Source organism: Monodon monoceros, unplaced genomic scaffold (genome assembly GCF_005190385.1).
Source record: "Monodon monoceros isolate NGI ecotype Baffin Bay Population unplaced genomic scaffold, NGI_Narwhal_1 Super_Scaffold_10, whole genome shotgun sequence".
Lineage (NCBI taxonomy): Eukaryota > Metazoa > Chordata > Mammalia > Artiodactyla > Monodontidae > Monodon > Monodon monoceros.
In genome coordinates, this window is record NW_021703766.1 from 44968471 (window position 1) to 44982719 (window position 14249).

Here is a 14249-nt window from a genome sequence, read left to right on the forward strand (position 1 = left end):
GCTGCACGTGGCCTTCTCACTGCGGTGGCTTCTCTTATTGCAGAGCATGGGCTCTAGGTGCACGGGCTTCAGTAGTTGTGGCACCCGGGCTCAGTAGTTGTGGCTCGTGGGCTCTAGAGTGCAGGCTCAGTAGTTGTGGTGCACAGGCTTAGTTGCTCCCGCGGCATGTGGGATCTTCCCAGACCAGGGATCGAACCCGTGTCCCCTGCATTGGCAGGCGGATTCTTAACCACTGCGCCACCAGGGAAGTCCTAAATTTAATTTATGACAGCCCTAGGAACTATCTCTGTGGGGGCCAGGTCAGGGGTGCTCAGGTTTGAGGAAAGGTAGGGGGGTCTCTGTCCCCTGGGTCTGAACAGGCCCCTGCTGCTCTGACCTTTAAAGCCCTTTGCTCTTCAGCAACATCTTTCCCTCCCAGTGGGCATGGGGGAGGAGACATGCAGGCATTGGGCAAACATCTGTCAGGTACCCACCATGTGCCAGCCCTGTGCTAGGCATTGGGGTTACAGATAATAATAACCCCTGGTCTCCCGGAGCTGACCTTTCTGGTGAGGAAGGGCAGACAAGAAAGTTTAGTTTGTCAGATGGGGAAAGGGCTTTGGAGAGAAATAAAGCAGGAAGGCAGGATTGAGACCATGGCAGGATTGCAACTTTATGCATGATCAGGGGAGGCCTCACTGAGAAGGTGGGTACTTGAGCTAAGTCCCAAAGAGGGAGCCATGTGGACCTCTGGGGAAGAGCCTTCCCTTCCTGACAGAGGGAGTGTCCAGTGCAAAGGCCCTGAGGTAGGAGTATTTTGGGGCATGATCAGGGACCATTGGAGGCCAGTGTAGCTGAAGCAGGATGAGTGAGGGGGTGAGTGGTGGGAGGGGAGGTGGGAGAGGTGATGGGGGCAGACCATGTGGGGTGGGCCACAGTGAGAACTCTGGCTTTTCCCCTGAGTGAGATGAAGCCATGGGAGGGCTCTGAGCAGAGGAGGGATGTGATTGGACTCAGGTGTTCACAGGCTACCTCCCTGTTCCACCCTTTCTCTGGCCTTCTCTCCCATCTCTGGAACTCCAGAGTTTGGAACTTTACCCACCCTGTACCGTCCCCCTCCTGACCCATGCTGACATCAGTGTAGCATATTGGTCAGTAGCTTCCATTTTAGAGGCAGGCAAACCTGGGTGTGAGTCCTGTCTCCAGCACTTAGGAGTTCTGCCACCTTGGGTGAGCAGTTTAACTTCACTGAGCCTGTTTCCTCATCTGTAAAATGGAGATTTAAGGAGGTGGCGAGATGATGCCTAGGTCTAAATGTATCCAGCACAGAGCTGGATATTAAATGCAAGAAAAGGGAGTACGATTAATAGCCACTCTGATGCAAAAGAAGAAAGTAACTTTCTTTCGGAGTAAGAGATGACGGATGCTTCAACAAAGGCAGTGTGGATGGGAAGGAGGTGATGCCTTTGGGGGGTTCTGCTGGAGGCCTGAAGGCCGAATAATAGGACTCGAGACTGACTCTGGTGGAGGGAGTGGGGAGAGAGCAGACCAAGGCAACGTCTAGGAACTCAGCTTGGAGGACTGGGTGGGTGATGGGGCCGTCGCTGGCAGAGGGACCTGGAAGGAGGAAGACACTGGGTGATGTGGGAAGTGTACGATGTCCAGGAGACGGTTCACTGCAGGGGGAGAGCCTCACCCAGACTTGTGAAAGTGGATGGATGAATGTCCCCTCTGGATTTTCTTTTAGCTCAATCTGAGAGTCCCCACTTTCGAATTGTGGCATTTACTCCACCATTAGTGTCTGATATATTTGGCCTTATTCTAGCCATCTTATAGTTGTCTTTCTTTTTTTCTTCCTCAACTCCCTTTTCGTTTCTACTAGTGGCTACCCCTTCCCCTCCCCACAACATACTGTAATTCCTATTTTTCTATCAACATTAAAAATTAACCACTATCTATGCCCTCCTACCCAAGCAATTGAGGACTTTTGCATATTTTAACATTCCTATGCTTCCCCAAATCTGTCTGGGCTCCCCCAGGCAAATAGGCTGGTCTCCCTGTATCCAGTTGTGGGTAGGGGCAGCTCCTCCTCACCGTCTCTGGTTCTCAGGAGGGATGTGAGGGCTCTGTCTGGGTCCAAGCATGGCAAACGTGCCACCCAGTCTCAGGTTCCAGGGATAGCGTGTAGGAGAAATTGTCCTCGGAGCCTGTTCGTGGGGTTGTGGATGGGAGGGATGTGGGTGCGGTAGGAAAGACCTCATGACCTTGGAGTTAATCCCCATCCATCCACCAGACCCCCTTCCCAGGACTGCTACACCCTGGGTCTTACCACAGCCGGCATGGGGAACTGGTGTGGGTGGGACAGGGGCTTCTAGGGGGCTCACGTCGCCCTTGGCCCCTGGCCTCTTCTTACACTCCACCTTCACTTGGTCTCTGCAGTGTTTGTGGCAACACAGCCCACAGTCTGGGGGAAATTCAGAGGTTAGTGCCAGAGGCCCAGTCTGTGTCCTCTATTCTTCCAGCCCGTGGGTCCTGGATTCCCTCCCCCTACCCATGCCCCGCTCACCCCGACAGCGGTAGCCTTGCTTGGTGACACCCCAAAGCTGGGAAGAGAAAGCAGAATAGGTTACCTAGGCTAGGGGAAGGAGGGCTGTGATTGGGGTGGGGCTGGGGTCTGTCTGGAGGAAACAATTCAGGTTTTGGAAGTTTTCAAGGCTAGAGGCTTATGTGGGATCTGGGAGACTAAAGGAATTAGGAGGTTATCTCAGGTTTGGAAAGTCATCTGTGATATGAGAATTGGACAAAATTTGGAATTAATAAAGCATAAATTCTATGGGCAGGGATTGTGTCTGTTCTGTTTCCTCCTGTGCTCCCACCCACCCAGAGCCTATAACTGTGCCGGGCACACAGCAGGTGCCCAGTATATATTTACGAATGAAAAAATGAATGAAAAAGTAAATTCGGAAAATAATCCAAGGTTTGTGAATTGCTCTTGGTTTGAGATTGAGAGATTTGTCCATTATACAGAGTTTGAGGATACCCTGAATTTGGAAATTATCCAGGGTTTGAATTATCTGGGGTCTAGAGACTTGGAGATTGATTCCGCTTGGAGATAATCTACTCGTGTTTGTAGATTCTCCAGGGTTTGGCAATTATCCAGGATGGAGGTTGGGAATCGAGCAGTATCTAGACTTCAGAATTATCCAAAATGTAGGGAATATCCATTGTTTAGCGTTGCTGTGAAATATAGGGATTATTTGAGGCTAGAGGCTTTTGTGGAATTTGGGGATTATCCGGGGCTTGGTGACCATGCGCGCTCCAGGGCAGGGCTGGCTTTTCCAGCCCAGGCTGTGAGGAGTTAGGGCACTCCAGGGGTCCCTCAGGGTGACAGCGGGCGGAGTGCTCACGAAGCCACTGCAGATGCCACAGAAGGTGGGCTTGCGGAAGGTGACCTCCTGGAAGGTGTGCAGGAATGCCAGGCCCAGCTTGGAGCAGATGGCGCTGGCCTGGAGCAGGTACCCTGTCAGCTCCTCTCGGCTGAAGGAGCCACTCCTGGGGGAGAGACTGCGCTTCAGCAGGACTGGCCCATTTCTCCCAGACCCAGGAGTCCTGGATACCCCAGGTCCTCGTCTTAAGGGAACCCAGGAGTCGGGAGCACCTACCCCTGGCGGGGGGGTGGGTGAAGCCCGTGGCAGGCGAAGGGGAAGTTGCCTGAGAGTCGCTCAAAGTCCTCCTGAGAGATGGTGCCTCGGCCTTCGGGGTCATAGTTCTTGAACACAGACTTCGGAGGAGCGTGGGAAGGGCAGAGTCAGGCCGAGTCAGAGGCCCCAGGGCCTTAGATCCCTCCTCCCGCCCAGGGCTCCTCCTCACCTCCACCAGCTGCTCCACGTGCCGACCCAGCGTGACCCTGTCGGGCTTGGGCGTCACGCCAGGGGCCCACTGCACCACCAGGGGCACCTGGAAGGGGGAGGGTGGCTGGGGCAGGGACAGAGGGTCACAGTTAGTCATTGCAGAGGCTTGGGCTGGAGGTCAGAGGTCAGGGCTGGGGTCTCACCAGACTCTTGGGACAGCGGGGCTCCCGGGCATAAGAAAGCTCATAGATCTCGTCCTCCGTGTAGAAGAGATCCAGGGAAAGCTGGAGGATGGGCAGGGCGTTACGGACCCTCCTTGTCTCTGTCCTCCATGCCTGCCTGGACTCCCAATCTCCTCCTCTTTCCAAAGCCCCTCTTCCCTGGGACCCCATGGTCCTCTCTCCCACTGAGCCCCACTTCACTCTGCACACCGCTGGTCCCCTAGACCAGAAACACCATCTTGTCACCGAGGCTCTTTTGATCCTATTTAAAATTGTAAACCCCTGTCACTTTCCATGCCTGTTTCTGCTTTAATTTTCTCTATAGCACTTTTTATCTAAAAGACCATATGATTTACTTATTTACTTTTTTCAGTGGCTATCTCCCCCACTAGGAAGTCAGCTCCACAAGACAGCAATTTTTTTCTGATGTTGCACACTGCTGTGAGCCTAAGTGCCTAAAGTAGTGCCTGGCTCACAGCAGGTGCTCAATAAATATTTGGGCTGATGGCCTCTTAGGGTCAGCATAGCATAGCAGCTCAGGCACCAATCATTCCGGGGCAGGACCAGCTTCACAGGCAGGCCCCACACTTAGAGGGGCCTCCACTTCATTTAATGCCCTGCTGTCACCATCTTGAAATTCTTAATAATTTCAAACAAGGAGCCCCACATTTTCAATTTGCAGGTGGTCCTGTCTTAGGATCTGAAAGTCAGCTTTTCAGTCTTAGACTACCTGGTCCTCAGAATCCCAGTCTCTCTCAATTTATAGCTCTTTAGAATGAAATATATATATCTCTACCTCTCTATCTCTATTATCTATCTATCATCTATCTACCTATCTATCTGTCTATGTAAAATAAAATATAGCCAGAATCTCACACTTGCAGTCTTAGGACATAGTGTGAGAGTTAATACATGTTCTGAAGCTGGCCTGCTGTGGGACAGGGGGCAAGTGACCTCACCTCTGTGGGTCTCAGTTTCTTAGTCTGTAGAATGGACACAATAAGGGTCCCCTCCTCGTAGGGTTGTGAGGATGGAATGAAGTGCTCTCTGGGGACTGTTAAACATGGCGCCTGGCACATAATAAGTGGTCAATAACTGTTATTAGCTTTTTGCTTAGATTCCTGGATATGTTAAAGCTTGGAATTTTGGACTAGTGGCATGAGAAGCTCAGAACCTTGGAGTTCAGGAGTGCAAAAGCCTGAAGCAATTCTGGAGCTCAGATCAATGGATACTTGAGTTGCTGGGGGAACTGGGGGAAAAACGCATTACTTATATAGATCTCACTGTGTTCCAGATACTATTTTAAGTACTTTATGTGAATTATATGAATGATATTTATATGAATTATATTACTGATTCTTTTCAACCACTCTCTGAAGTAGGTCCTATTTGTATTCCCATTTTGTAGTTAAGGAAACTGAGGCTGAGGGGTTAAGTGACTTGCCCAAGACCACACAGAAAAAAAACAAAAACAAAAACACCCCTAGAAGCTCTGGCTTCAAAGCCCATGCATTCCAGTGCTATTCTACTATTCTATCCTGACCCTCACCCACCCAGGACCCTAAATCTCAGTACCCCGCAGGTGCAGCCTCTGGGAGCTCAGCCTGGGCAGCTCAGGGCAGCTCACCGTGAGCAGATGCAGTAGGTCCTCCTTGGCACTGCAGGGGGGGTGTTGCCTCTGGAGGGCTGCCAGCTCCTGCAGCCGCAGGTAGAGGCTGTTGAGCTTGGGTAGGTGCAGGCGGCCGTCAGGCAACCTGTCAGGCTGTGCCTCGTGCAGGGACACCAGATCCTTGAGATGCACACCCAGTACAGGCAGCCGGAAGCCGGTGCAGCCAGCCCAGGTGCGGCGGTAACAGGCGTAGTTGTTGTGGGCAGCAAGGAGCTCAGTCAGCTCCAGCAGGGCCTGTGTGGGAGGGGCATGGGTTTTTTTTGGGGGGGGGAGCAGCATGTAATCGGGGAGGCCAGTTCTGTTCCCCTAGCTCCTTGAAGGGGAGTATCTAGCAGCGTCCTGTGTGGCTCTGGACCCCCCAGGGGCCCAATGACATTTTGGACCTCTCCCCAAGCCCCTCCATGTCCCACATTGGCTTCAGCATCTCCCCAGACTGCTCTTCCACTTGGGCCCCCATCTCAGAAAGGCCCCACTGTCTCCCATTCCCCAGGCTAGAGTGATTTTTCAAAAACCCAAATCTGATCATGGGTGCTCTCAGCATTCCCAAACGCTTCCTAGCTCCCCACAGCCCTCTAGATAAAGCCCAGACACCTTAGTTGAGCTTGCAAAAGGCTCAACAGGATCTCCCCCCGCCCCCTGCCCCGGCACCTCCAGCCCAATATCCTGCCACATCCTGACCTCAGGCACACACCAGACTCATGAATGACTCACTCTCCTTAGACACTTTCAGGACACCCCCAACCCATGCTCCTCCCATGGGTGGCCCAAATGTTGGCATCCCTGGGGGTATCATTTCACTCCCCACCTGGACTGCAAGTTCTCTGCTAGCATCTCTTATCTGCCTCCCTCCAGCCCTGCTCAGGACCAGACACACAGTAGAGAGAGGTCAGCACCACGGATGAGGAGGGAGGAAGAATGACAGGAGGACAAAGCCTGGGGGGTCTGTCAGATTTGGAGGAGCAAAAGGTCTCTGGGTGGCTCCAGAGCCCCTGAGAAGGGACGGAGGGGGCTGGGGAAAAGTGTGTGGGTTCAGGATAATTGACCACTGGAACTTTGGGGAGGGCAGTGGGACTTCACCTTGGTGCTGTCAGGGCTCAGGTGGTTGTGGGAGTCCTTGAGTCTGGAGATGGCGCTATGACACAGGCCCCCAGTGACTGCCATCAGCGTGTTGAAATTCTGCAGCTGGAGGAGCCTCTAGGAAGGGAGGGTGATGCAGAAGTGGTGGGCACCACATGGAGGACAGGCAAATTAGGGGTTCAAATGACAGCATCCCCATTGAGTTGGGGTCTCAGGCATGTGTGGGGATGGGCCAGTGCAGGCATCAGACAGGTGAGATGTGTCAGGCAGGAGTGGGCCACAAGCAGGTATGTGGGCATCACACGGAGGTCAGGTAGATGATAGACTAATGTTAGGTCAGACAGAAGTGGGGGGAGTCAGGGACTTCCCTGGCGGTCCAGTGGTTAGGACTCAGCGTGTACTTCCACTGCCGGGGCATGAGCTGGAGCTCTGGTGGGAGAACTATTATCCCACATGCCACGTGGTATGGCCAAAAAAAAAGTGGGGGTAGTCAGGCAAGTATGGGGTGTTGGACGGGTTTGGGGACTCAACAGGTCTGTGTCAGGCAGGTGTGGAGGTTGCAGACAGATGTTAGGGTGTCAGACAACTAGGCGGCCTCTGCACTGGGAGCCAGCCAGGTGAGGGGAGACCAGAAGGCCTGGGTTCTGGGCAGGAGTTGGGAGCTGGGCAGAGGTGAAATCGTCCAGAGTGATACGGAGGGGTCAGGTAGATATAAGAGACAGGTGTGGGGTCAGCCCTCCCCTTTCTCAAGTTTGTAGAGCGGAGGTTGCTGGGGGAGAAGGTTGCTGGGGGCCAGGGAGGAATGAAAGACGCTCAGACCGGGGAGACCCCATGTAGATGCCAGAACACCCTGGTCTGTCGTGCGGGACAGGGGAAGCAAGGAGATGGAAGACGCCAGAGGCAGGGCGTGGTCTGCGAGGAAGTACGCAAAGGGGCGTGGCCACGCTGGGGGAAGGCGGGCTTCCCTTTTCTCCAGAAGGGAGGGAACATAGCTGGAAAGGAGGGGGAAGGGGAGGGGGGAAGGGAAAGGGGGGAAGGTGAAGAGAAAGGGCGGGCCAAGGGAGACCTGAAGTGATGGGGTCGGATGCTGTCACTGTCCTAAAGGGACAGCTGGTGCCTAGGGACGGGGTAGAATTTGACGCAAAGGTGCGGGCAAGAAAGAGTCTCCTCTTTCATTGCCCTGCGAATAGAATATTCGGGCATTGGGCTTGTGAGACGGGGTCAGGAGGAACGTCGTCAACTGCCACGTCTGGGACCAAGGAGTGGGGCCAGGGCGGGTTGGACGTGGTGAAATCAAGGCCAGGGAAGAAGTGCCGTCACAGTCCCGGGTTAAAACGACAGGACTGGGGGCGCGGGGACGCGGCCGGGGGGGGGGGGCGTGATGCGTTCGGGAGGGGCCACGATATGGTGACGTCACCGCCCGGGAGCCCCGCGGGGTAGGTGCTCAGAAAGTGGGCAGAGCGGCGGGGCGGACCTCACCTGTGCCACGTGGATGAACTTGTCCAGCACCTGCCCGCGCTGTGCAGGCCCGGGACGGCTCAGCACCATGACCTGCACCCAGCGGGACACGCTGTTGCTGAGACCTACGGATCCCTCCAGGGCCGGGCAGCCCCGCACGGAGCCCTGCAAAACGTAGCCCCGCAGGTCCTGGGGCTGGGGGTGAGGTGGGTGTCAGGGTGGGCCCTCGCGCTCAGGCTCTGCCCCTCACACGCCATCCCCCAAGCAGTCACGACCTCTGACGTCCTAGCCCGGCCATCACATGTCCCTGAGGTCACCATGGCCCTCTCCCATCTGAGGAGAAATGTTTAAAGAAAGTTGGGTACTATTCTGAGCCCTTCCTCATAGCCTCACAAGTCTATGAAGTGAACACTATGTTATTCCCATTTTAGAGATGAGGTAATTGAGGCACAGAGAGGCTAAGTAATTTGCCCAGGGTCACACAGGCCCGAGTCAGGGAGGGAACCCAGTCTATTGCTCTTAACTGTATACCTGACTGGTATATAGTCAGCAAAGGGAAGGGTGGTGAAGAGGACACGAAACTAACTTCTATTTGTTCTGCTCAAGGAGTCAACATTACATACCCACATCTACTGCACTGTGTGTGTGTGTGTGTGTGTGTGTGTGTGTGTGTGTGTGTACAATCAGGAAATTTTCCCATTAAGGAACCAGATCCCCAACTACCCTCAAAACGATGATGGCAAGATGGCAATAGCTAAACACTTATATATAGGTTGAAGCATTTGAAATTACAATTTGGGTAGGTTAAATATGTCAAAACATGGCAATTTCAAATGGTTCAACTATAGAGCATTTACTCTGGACGAGGTGCTGATCCTATGAGGCAGGAACTAAGTCCCCCTTTTACAGATAACGGGCTGAGGCACAGTGAATTTAAATGCTTCTCAAATAAATGAACAATTAATAAAATATTTTGAGCACTTACTCTGTGCCAGGCACTGTGATGAGCATTTTTAAATGGACATATTAATTTCCCCAACCAGCCAATGAAATATTATGACCTCCTTTTTACACATGAGAAAACTGAGTCCCAGAGAGGTTGAGAAACTAGTTCAAAATTACACAGGTAGGAAGGGGCTGATGGGTTTGAACCCGGGGCTCTGTGGTCAGCCAGCTTAACTCATTTTCCTGGACCCTCTAGCACCCAAGTTTGACAGTTTGGCTCCTCTCAGTCCTGCCTGGCCCCAGCCAGGCCTCAGCCCACCCCAAGCCCTCCCCAGCTGGGAGGAGGGGCGTCCTTACCGTGATAGCCTGGAAGGACCGGAACTCCAGGTAAGTGAGGTGCTCTGCCAGCTCCTCGGTCTCCAGGTGGTCGAAAAGCAAGGACACTTTGCGCTTTTTGCCCAGGCCTGGGCTGCTTATGGGGGGAGGGGGGCCAGGGCCACCAGGGCTCAGCCTGGGGGCAAAGAGAGGCAGGGGGAGGAGCTGGGGTGGACGGTGTGGGAGTGTGGAGGCAGAAGGCAGAGTGGGGGTGGGAGGGGAGGGGAAGGGACTGACTCACAGGTTCGTGGAGTCTCCCAGGCTCCGCTGGGTTGCGTTACCCTCCTGTTCCACAGTGGCCCAGAAGCGACCTATAACCTCTTCTAACTGGGGCTCCTGATGCACTGTCTCAGGGTGTTGGGTCAGCCAGTACCTGAGGGTGGTTTAGAGATGGTGGAATGAGGCTGGGGGTGAGGCAGGTCTCTGAAAGGGGTCTCTTGGGCTGGGGGATCTCTAGGTGCTGGGCTTGGGGACGTCTTTAAATGTGTGTGTGGGGTCTCTGGAAGGCCAGGGTTCAGAGAGGCACCAGGCTGGGAGGATCTCTGGGAGTAGGACTGGGGGCCTCTTAACACAGGCTGAGGGATCTATGGCAGATGGACTGGGCAATCTCTTGGAAGTGGGATGGCTAGGAAGCAGGGTAGTGGGCATGGGTCTCAGGAGCTAGGTTGGGGGCCTCTAGGGGTGAGATTTTGGGGGAACAGGGTGAGGGGTGTCTTAGAAACTAGGCTGGGGTATATGGGAGGTCGGGGTTTTAGGAATCTGAGCTGGACGTCTTGGGGTACCAGCTGAGAGAGGGTCCATAGGATCTGGTCAGGGGTCTCTAAGAGGTGAGGGTTCTAAGGAAGAGAACTGGGAGGTTTTAGGGACCAAGCCAGGGGATTCTCAGAGTGGGATTTGCAGGAGCAGGACTGGGTAGTCTCTGGAAAGTGGTTTATTTTTTGGGGGGGGGCAGTAGGGTGAGGATCTTGGGTCATGGGAGTGTAGGTCTTGGCCCAGGCCTACCTGACCAGGTGACAGATCTGCAGCCTCCTCAGCTCCTGTGTGCTCCCTGTGGCCTCCTGGTACTTAAGTTCCAGTCAAGGTTCTGTTATCCAGCATCTCAGACCTGCCTGCTCACCCCGTCCCCACCAGGCTCTCTCATCTCCACCCTCCGTCCTCCACCCACTGCTCATGGCCCCCAGAGGATATAAGGTCAGCAGACGGGCAGCAAGGTGGGCAGAAGGCAGCACCCAGTTGTGCATGGCAAGTACCATGTTGAGAATGTGGTCCCCACGGCGCAGGCTGCCAGCCGAGTCTGAAGGCAGGAGAAGGGGACACTGTGTCAGAATGGCCCCTGGGCAATGGACTGCACAGCTTCCCGAGCCGGTTGGACAGCCTGGTTCAAACCCCAGCTCTACCAGTGACTCCATGTATGAACTTGGGCAAACAACCTGGCCTCCTTGTGCTCCAGTTTCCTTGTCTGTACCGTGCATGGACCATCACCGTCCCTGGCAAGTCATACTGAAGATGGAAATAGTATCAGACCCCTCCCCCCACGGCTCAGGAAAAAGAAGCGCAGGTAGGTGTCTCTCTTACTCCTACTGTAGTGATTGAGAGTCATTCCACATACGCCTGCCTCTATTTTATACCCCTCAAGTTGAGCCCAGAGAGAGGTGGGTGCTTGGCCCAACCTCAGGACTGGGGAGGCTGGCCAGGGAGGGGACACTCACCGAAAGACTGAATGCATCTCTCCAGCAGGTCGTCTTCGCTGCAGCCGCCCTCATTCAGCACACCCAGAGCCATGGAAGCCATGACCTTGCTGATTTCCCGGGGACTGGGGCACGTCTTGTGGCGGCGGGCCTGTCGGGCCCGGCCCCGGCCCCCTGTCTTCCCCGGGCATTCCTGGTGGGACTTCCTGTGGACACATTTCCTGGGGAATCATGGGAGCCCCTTCCTTGAGGCAGACCCCCAGAATTCTTCTTGACCCCAAAGCCCCAAGGCATCCTAAAGGCAAGGTCCTAGCGTTAGTCCTGACCTACCGTGGTTCCATAGGAGAAAACCCCAGGAGTAGTCCAGATCATGGGAGGCTTCTCCTACAAGAAAACTCCAAGGGTCACACCTGTCCTCTTCAGGGAATCAGGGGGGAAAACCCTAGGACTACCCTGAACTACCGCCCCCAGCGAATCATGGGAGAAGAGCCCCAGGACTACTAAAGACCCTCCAGGAATCATAAGAACTCTTTCCTCCAGGCATTGTCCCCCAATTCCCCTTGACTGTATGGTCCCAAGACATCATGGGAGAGGCTTCCTGTTGGCAGATGGGTTACTCCTGACCTCCCAGGGAATCATAGGAGAAGACCCCCAGAATTATTCTTATCCTCCCCAGGGGGAATCATGGGAGGTTCTGCCTTCAGGGATACTCCTCAGAATTCCCCTTTGCTTTCCAACACCTACCCCTCCTCCCTGCAGCCCTCATGAGAGAAGCAGACCCCTGAGATTCCATCTCTCCCTCCTCCCCCACCTTGACCGCCACTAAGGTGACAGACCCCTCCCCCAAGCCAGCCTTTCGGTGGGACTGGAGTCTTAGCTGCAAGCCTGGGTCCCTAGATTTGGAGCCTGGAGAGAAGATACAGGTGCAAAGTAGCCTCACCAGAGCCCTTCAGAGCTGGGTGCAGTCCCTGGGGCTGAGGCAGCTTCAAGGAAAGTTTAAAAATAACCCTCACTCTGCCCTGTGCCTCCCCAAGGCTCCTGTTCCAGTTGGGGAAAGAGGGTAATGGAGAGACAGGGATGGTAGAGGAAGGAGGGAGCAGAATCCAGGCAGAAGGCCTTGGCTTCCACAAGAGTCAGACATAACTGGGTTGGAGAAATTTATGCTGGCTGGTGAGACTTTGTGTTAATCACATAATTTCTTTGGACCTCAGTTTCCTCATGTGAAAAATGAGGGTCGTCTTCAGACCTTCCCCAAGAATTTATTATGAACATTCAATGCCTTGCTCTTCAAAAGTGCTAACTAAGGGATTTAGTTTGCTTAGGCCCTTAAGTGGCCAGAGGTGAGAAAGTTAAATTTGAGATGCAGAGAAAGAATGTGATGGAGCAAACTAGAAGCAAGGCCTGGGGAAGGGGGTGAAACCAGAAATCGGGAGACCCCCATAACAAGGGCACTGCCATGTCCCTGGTGCATCCTAAAAGCTCCGTAATCATTTTGAATGTTGTTGAGTAACAGCTGGCATTACTGAGCACTGGATGTGTACCGGGCAGAGGGTTGAGCATCTATCTAGTTTAGGGGTTCCCAAAACATGGTCCCCAACCAATCCCAACAGCATCACCTGGGAACTTGAGAGAAATACAAATTCTTAGGCCCCACCCCAGACCTACAGAATCAGACACCTTGAAGATGGGCCAGCAGCCTGTGTTTTAGAAGCCCTCCAGGTGGTCCTGATGTGTGCCCAAGCTTGAGAACCACAGGTCTAGGCTGTACCATCGAGGATTCATGCGTCCCTCTGAGGAGGGACTATGATTATTCTATTGACAGAAGAAGAAACTGAGGCACAGAGCAGGTAAGTGACTTACCTAAGGTCACACAGCCAGAAAATGAGGCAGCCAGGTTTCCACCAGTAAACTCCTGGAGATTATAGGGAGGGGACACTTTGCCTATCAAAGACATGCTGGGGGAGGCAGAAGGAGCTGCCTAGGCTATGGACCCAGCCACCATGGCCCCTGTGAGGACAGGAAGGCAGAACCTGCTGGTATAGCCAGCTGCTAAGCCCTTACCTTCGGACTCTCTGCCCCCTGCAGCGTCTGGAGCAGCCAGGAGTTGCTTAAGACGCCGCCGGGGAGCCGCCTTGCCCTGCGTCACACTCCCCTCCCCTGGGGCAGGGCCCTGCAGGAGTCTGGAGTTTCAGGTTCTGGGGGCAGCCAAGAAGACCCCAGGGAGGACAGAGACACCCAGCCTACAGAATTAGGATGGGGGCGTGAAGGGCGCGGGGAGAATGGGATCAGAGCAGCTCAAATTCCAGAAGAGCAAGGATAAGACACAGACACCCAAGCAAACAGCCCCAGCCTGAGCTGGCTCTGGACTCCCTGAAGCATCTTTCCACCTGGCGCCCCCTGCTCCTGCTGCTGCCCCGAGAGTAGCCTGATACCCTATGCCCCTGGTTAGAACCTCCCCAAACTTCCCATGCAGCCCAAGCGAGACCCAGGGGCGTAGGGCGCTCCTGGTCTCTTGGGGAAGGGTCCCCTCACCTCTTGCTGTCTTTCCTGTTCATGCTTCCTTGAGGGGAAGGGGTCTTTTAAGAGCGTGGCTCAGCTCCTCCCCCCCTCACCAATGCTCCAGCTTCTTAGCCCCTTGGGAGCTGGGGCCTCCTCGGTGCTTGGGAAGGAAAGAGGAACTGCCCCTCCCCACCCAGCCCCAGGCCAGGGGGAAGGAAGAGGCTGGGGAGAGACCAAAGGTCCCTCCTCCCCCCACACGGGGATCCCTTCAGGCTGAGGTTTCCGGTGCTGCGGGCCCCCACCCCCAATCACCCAGCAGGCTCTCTCTCTATCTCCCCCATCTTTCGGTCTCCAGACCCGTGATTCTCTGTTCTGTCACTGTCAAGCTTCAATAAGAGCAGTTTTTTTTAAAAAAGTATGCCTAATATGACACATTTATGTAAACACACTCAAAAGAAAAGTGTATGTTTCTATGAGGACATAGTCA

The 14249-nt window shown here is 54.3% G+C and overlaps 1 protein-coding gene across 1 annotated transcript; it reads right to left on the reverse strand.

Annotated features, from left to right (window-relative positions):
- Window positions 1-300: 300 nt before the first annotated feature.
- On the reverse strand, window positions 301-13907 carry RASGRP4 (RAS guanyl releasing protein 4). The gene is given in 19 exon segments (XM_029236966.1): window positions 301-1596; window positions 2074-2186; window positions 2309-2443; window positions 2546-2582; window positions 3387-3531; window positions 3642-3760; window positions 3850-3954; window positions 4034-4114; window positions 5679-5954; window positions 6798-6914; window positions 8277-8450; window positions 9558-9711; window positions 9817-9948; window positions 10578-10639; window positions 10751-10869; window positions 11285-11469; window positions 11594-11647; window positions 13124-13175; window positions 13796-13907. Coding segments are annotated over 17 exon segments (2022 nt in total). The 5' UTR covers window positions 11605-11647; window positions 13124-13175; window positions 13796-13907; the 3' UTR covers window positions 301-1539.
- Window positions 13908-14249: the final 342 nt, after the last annotated feature.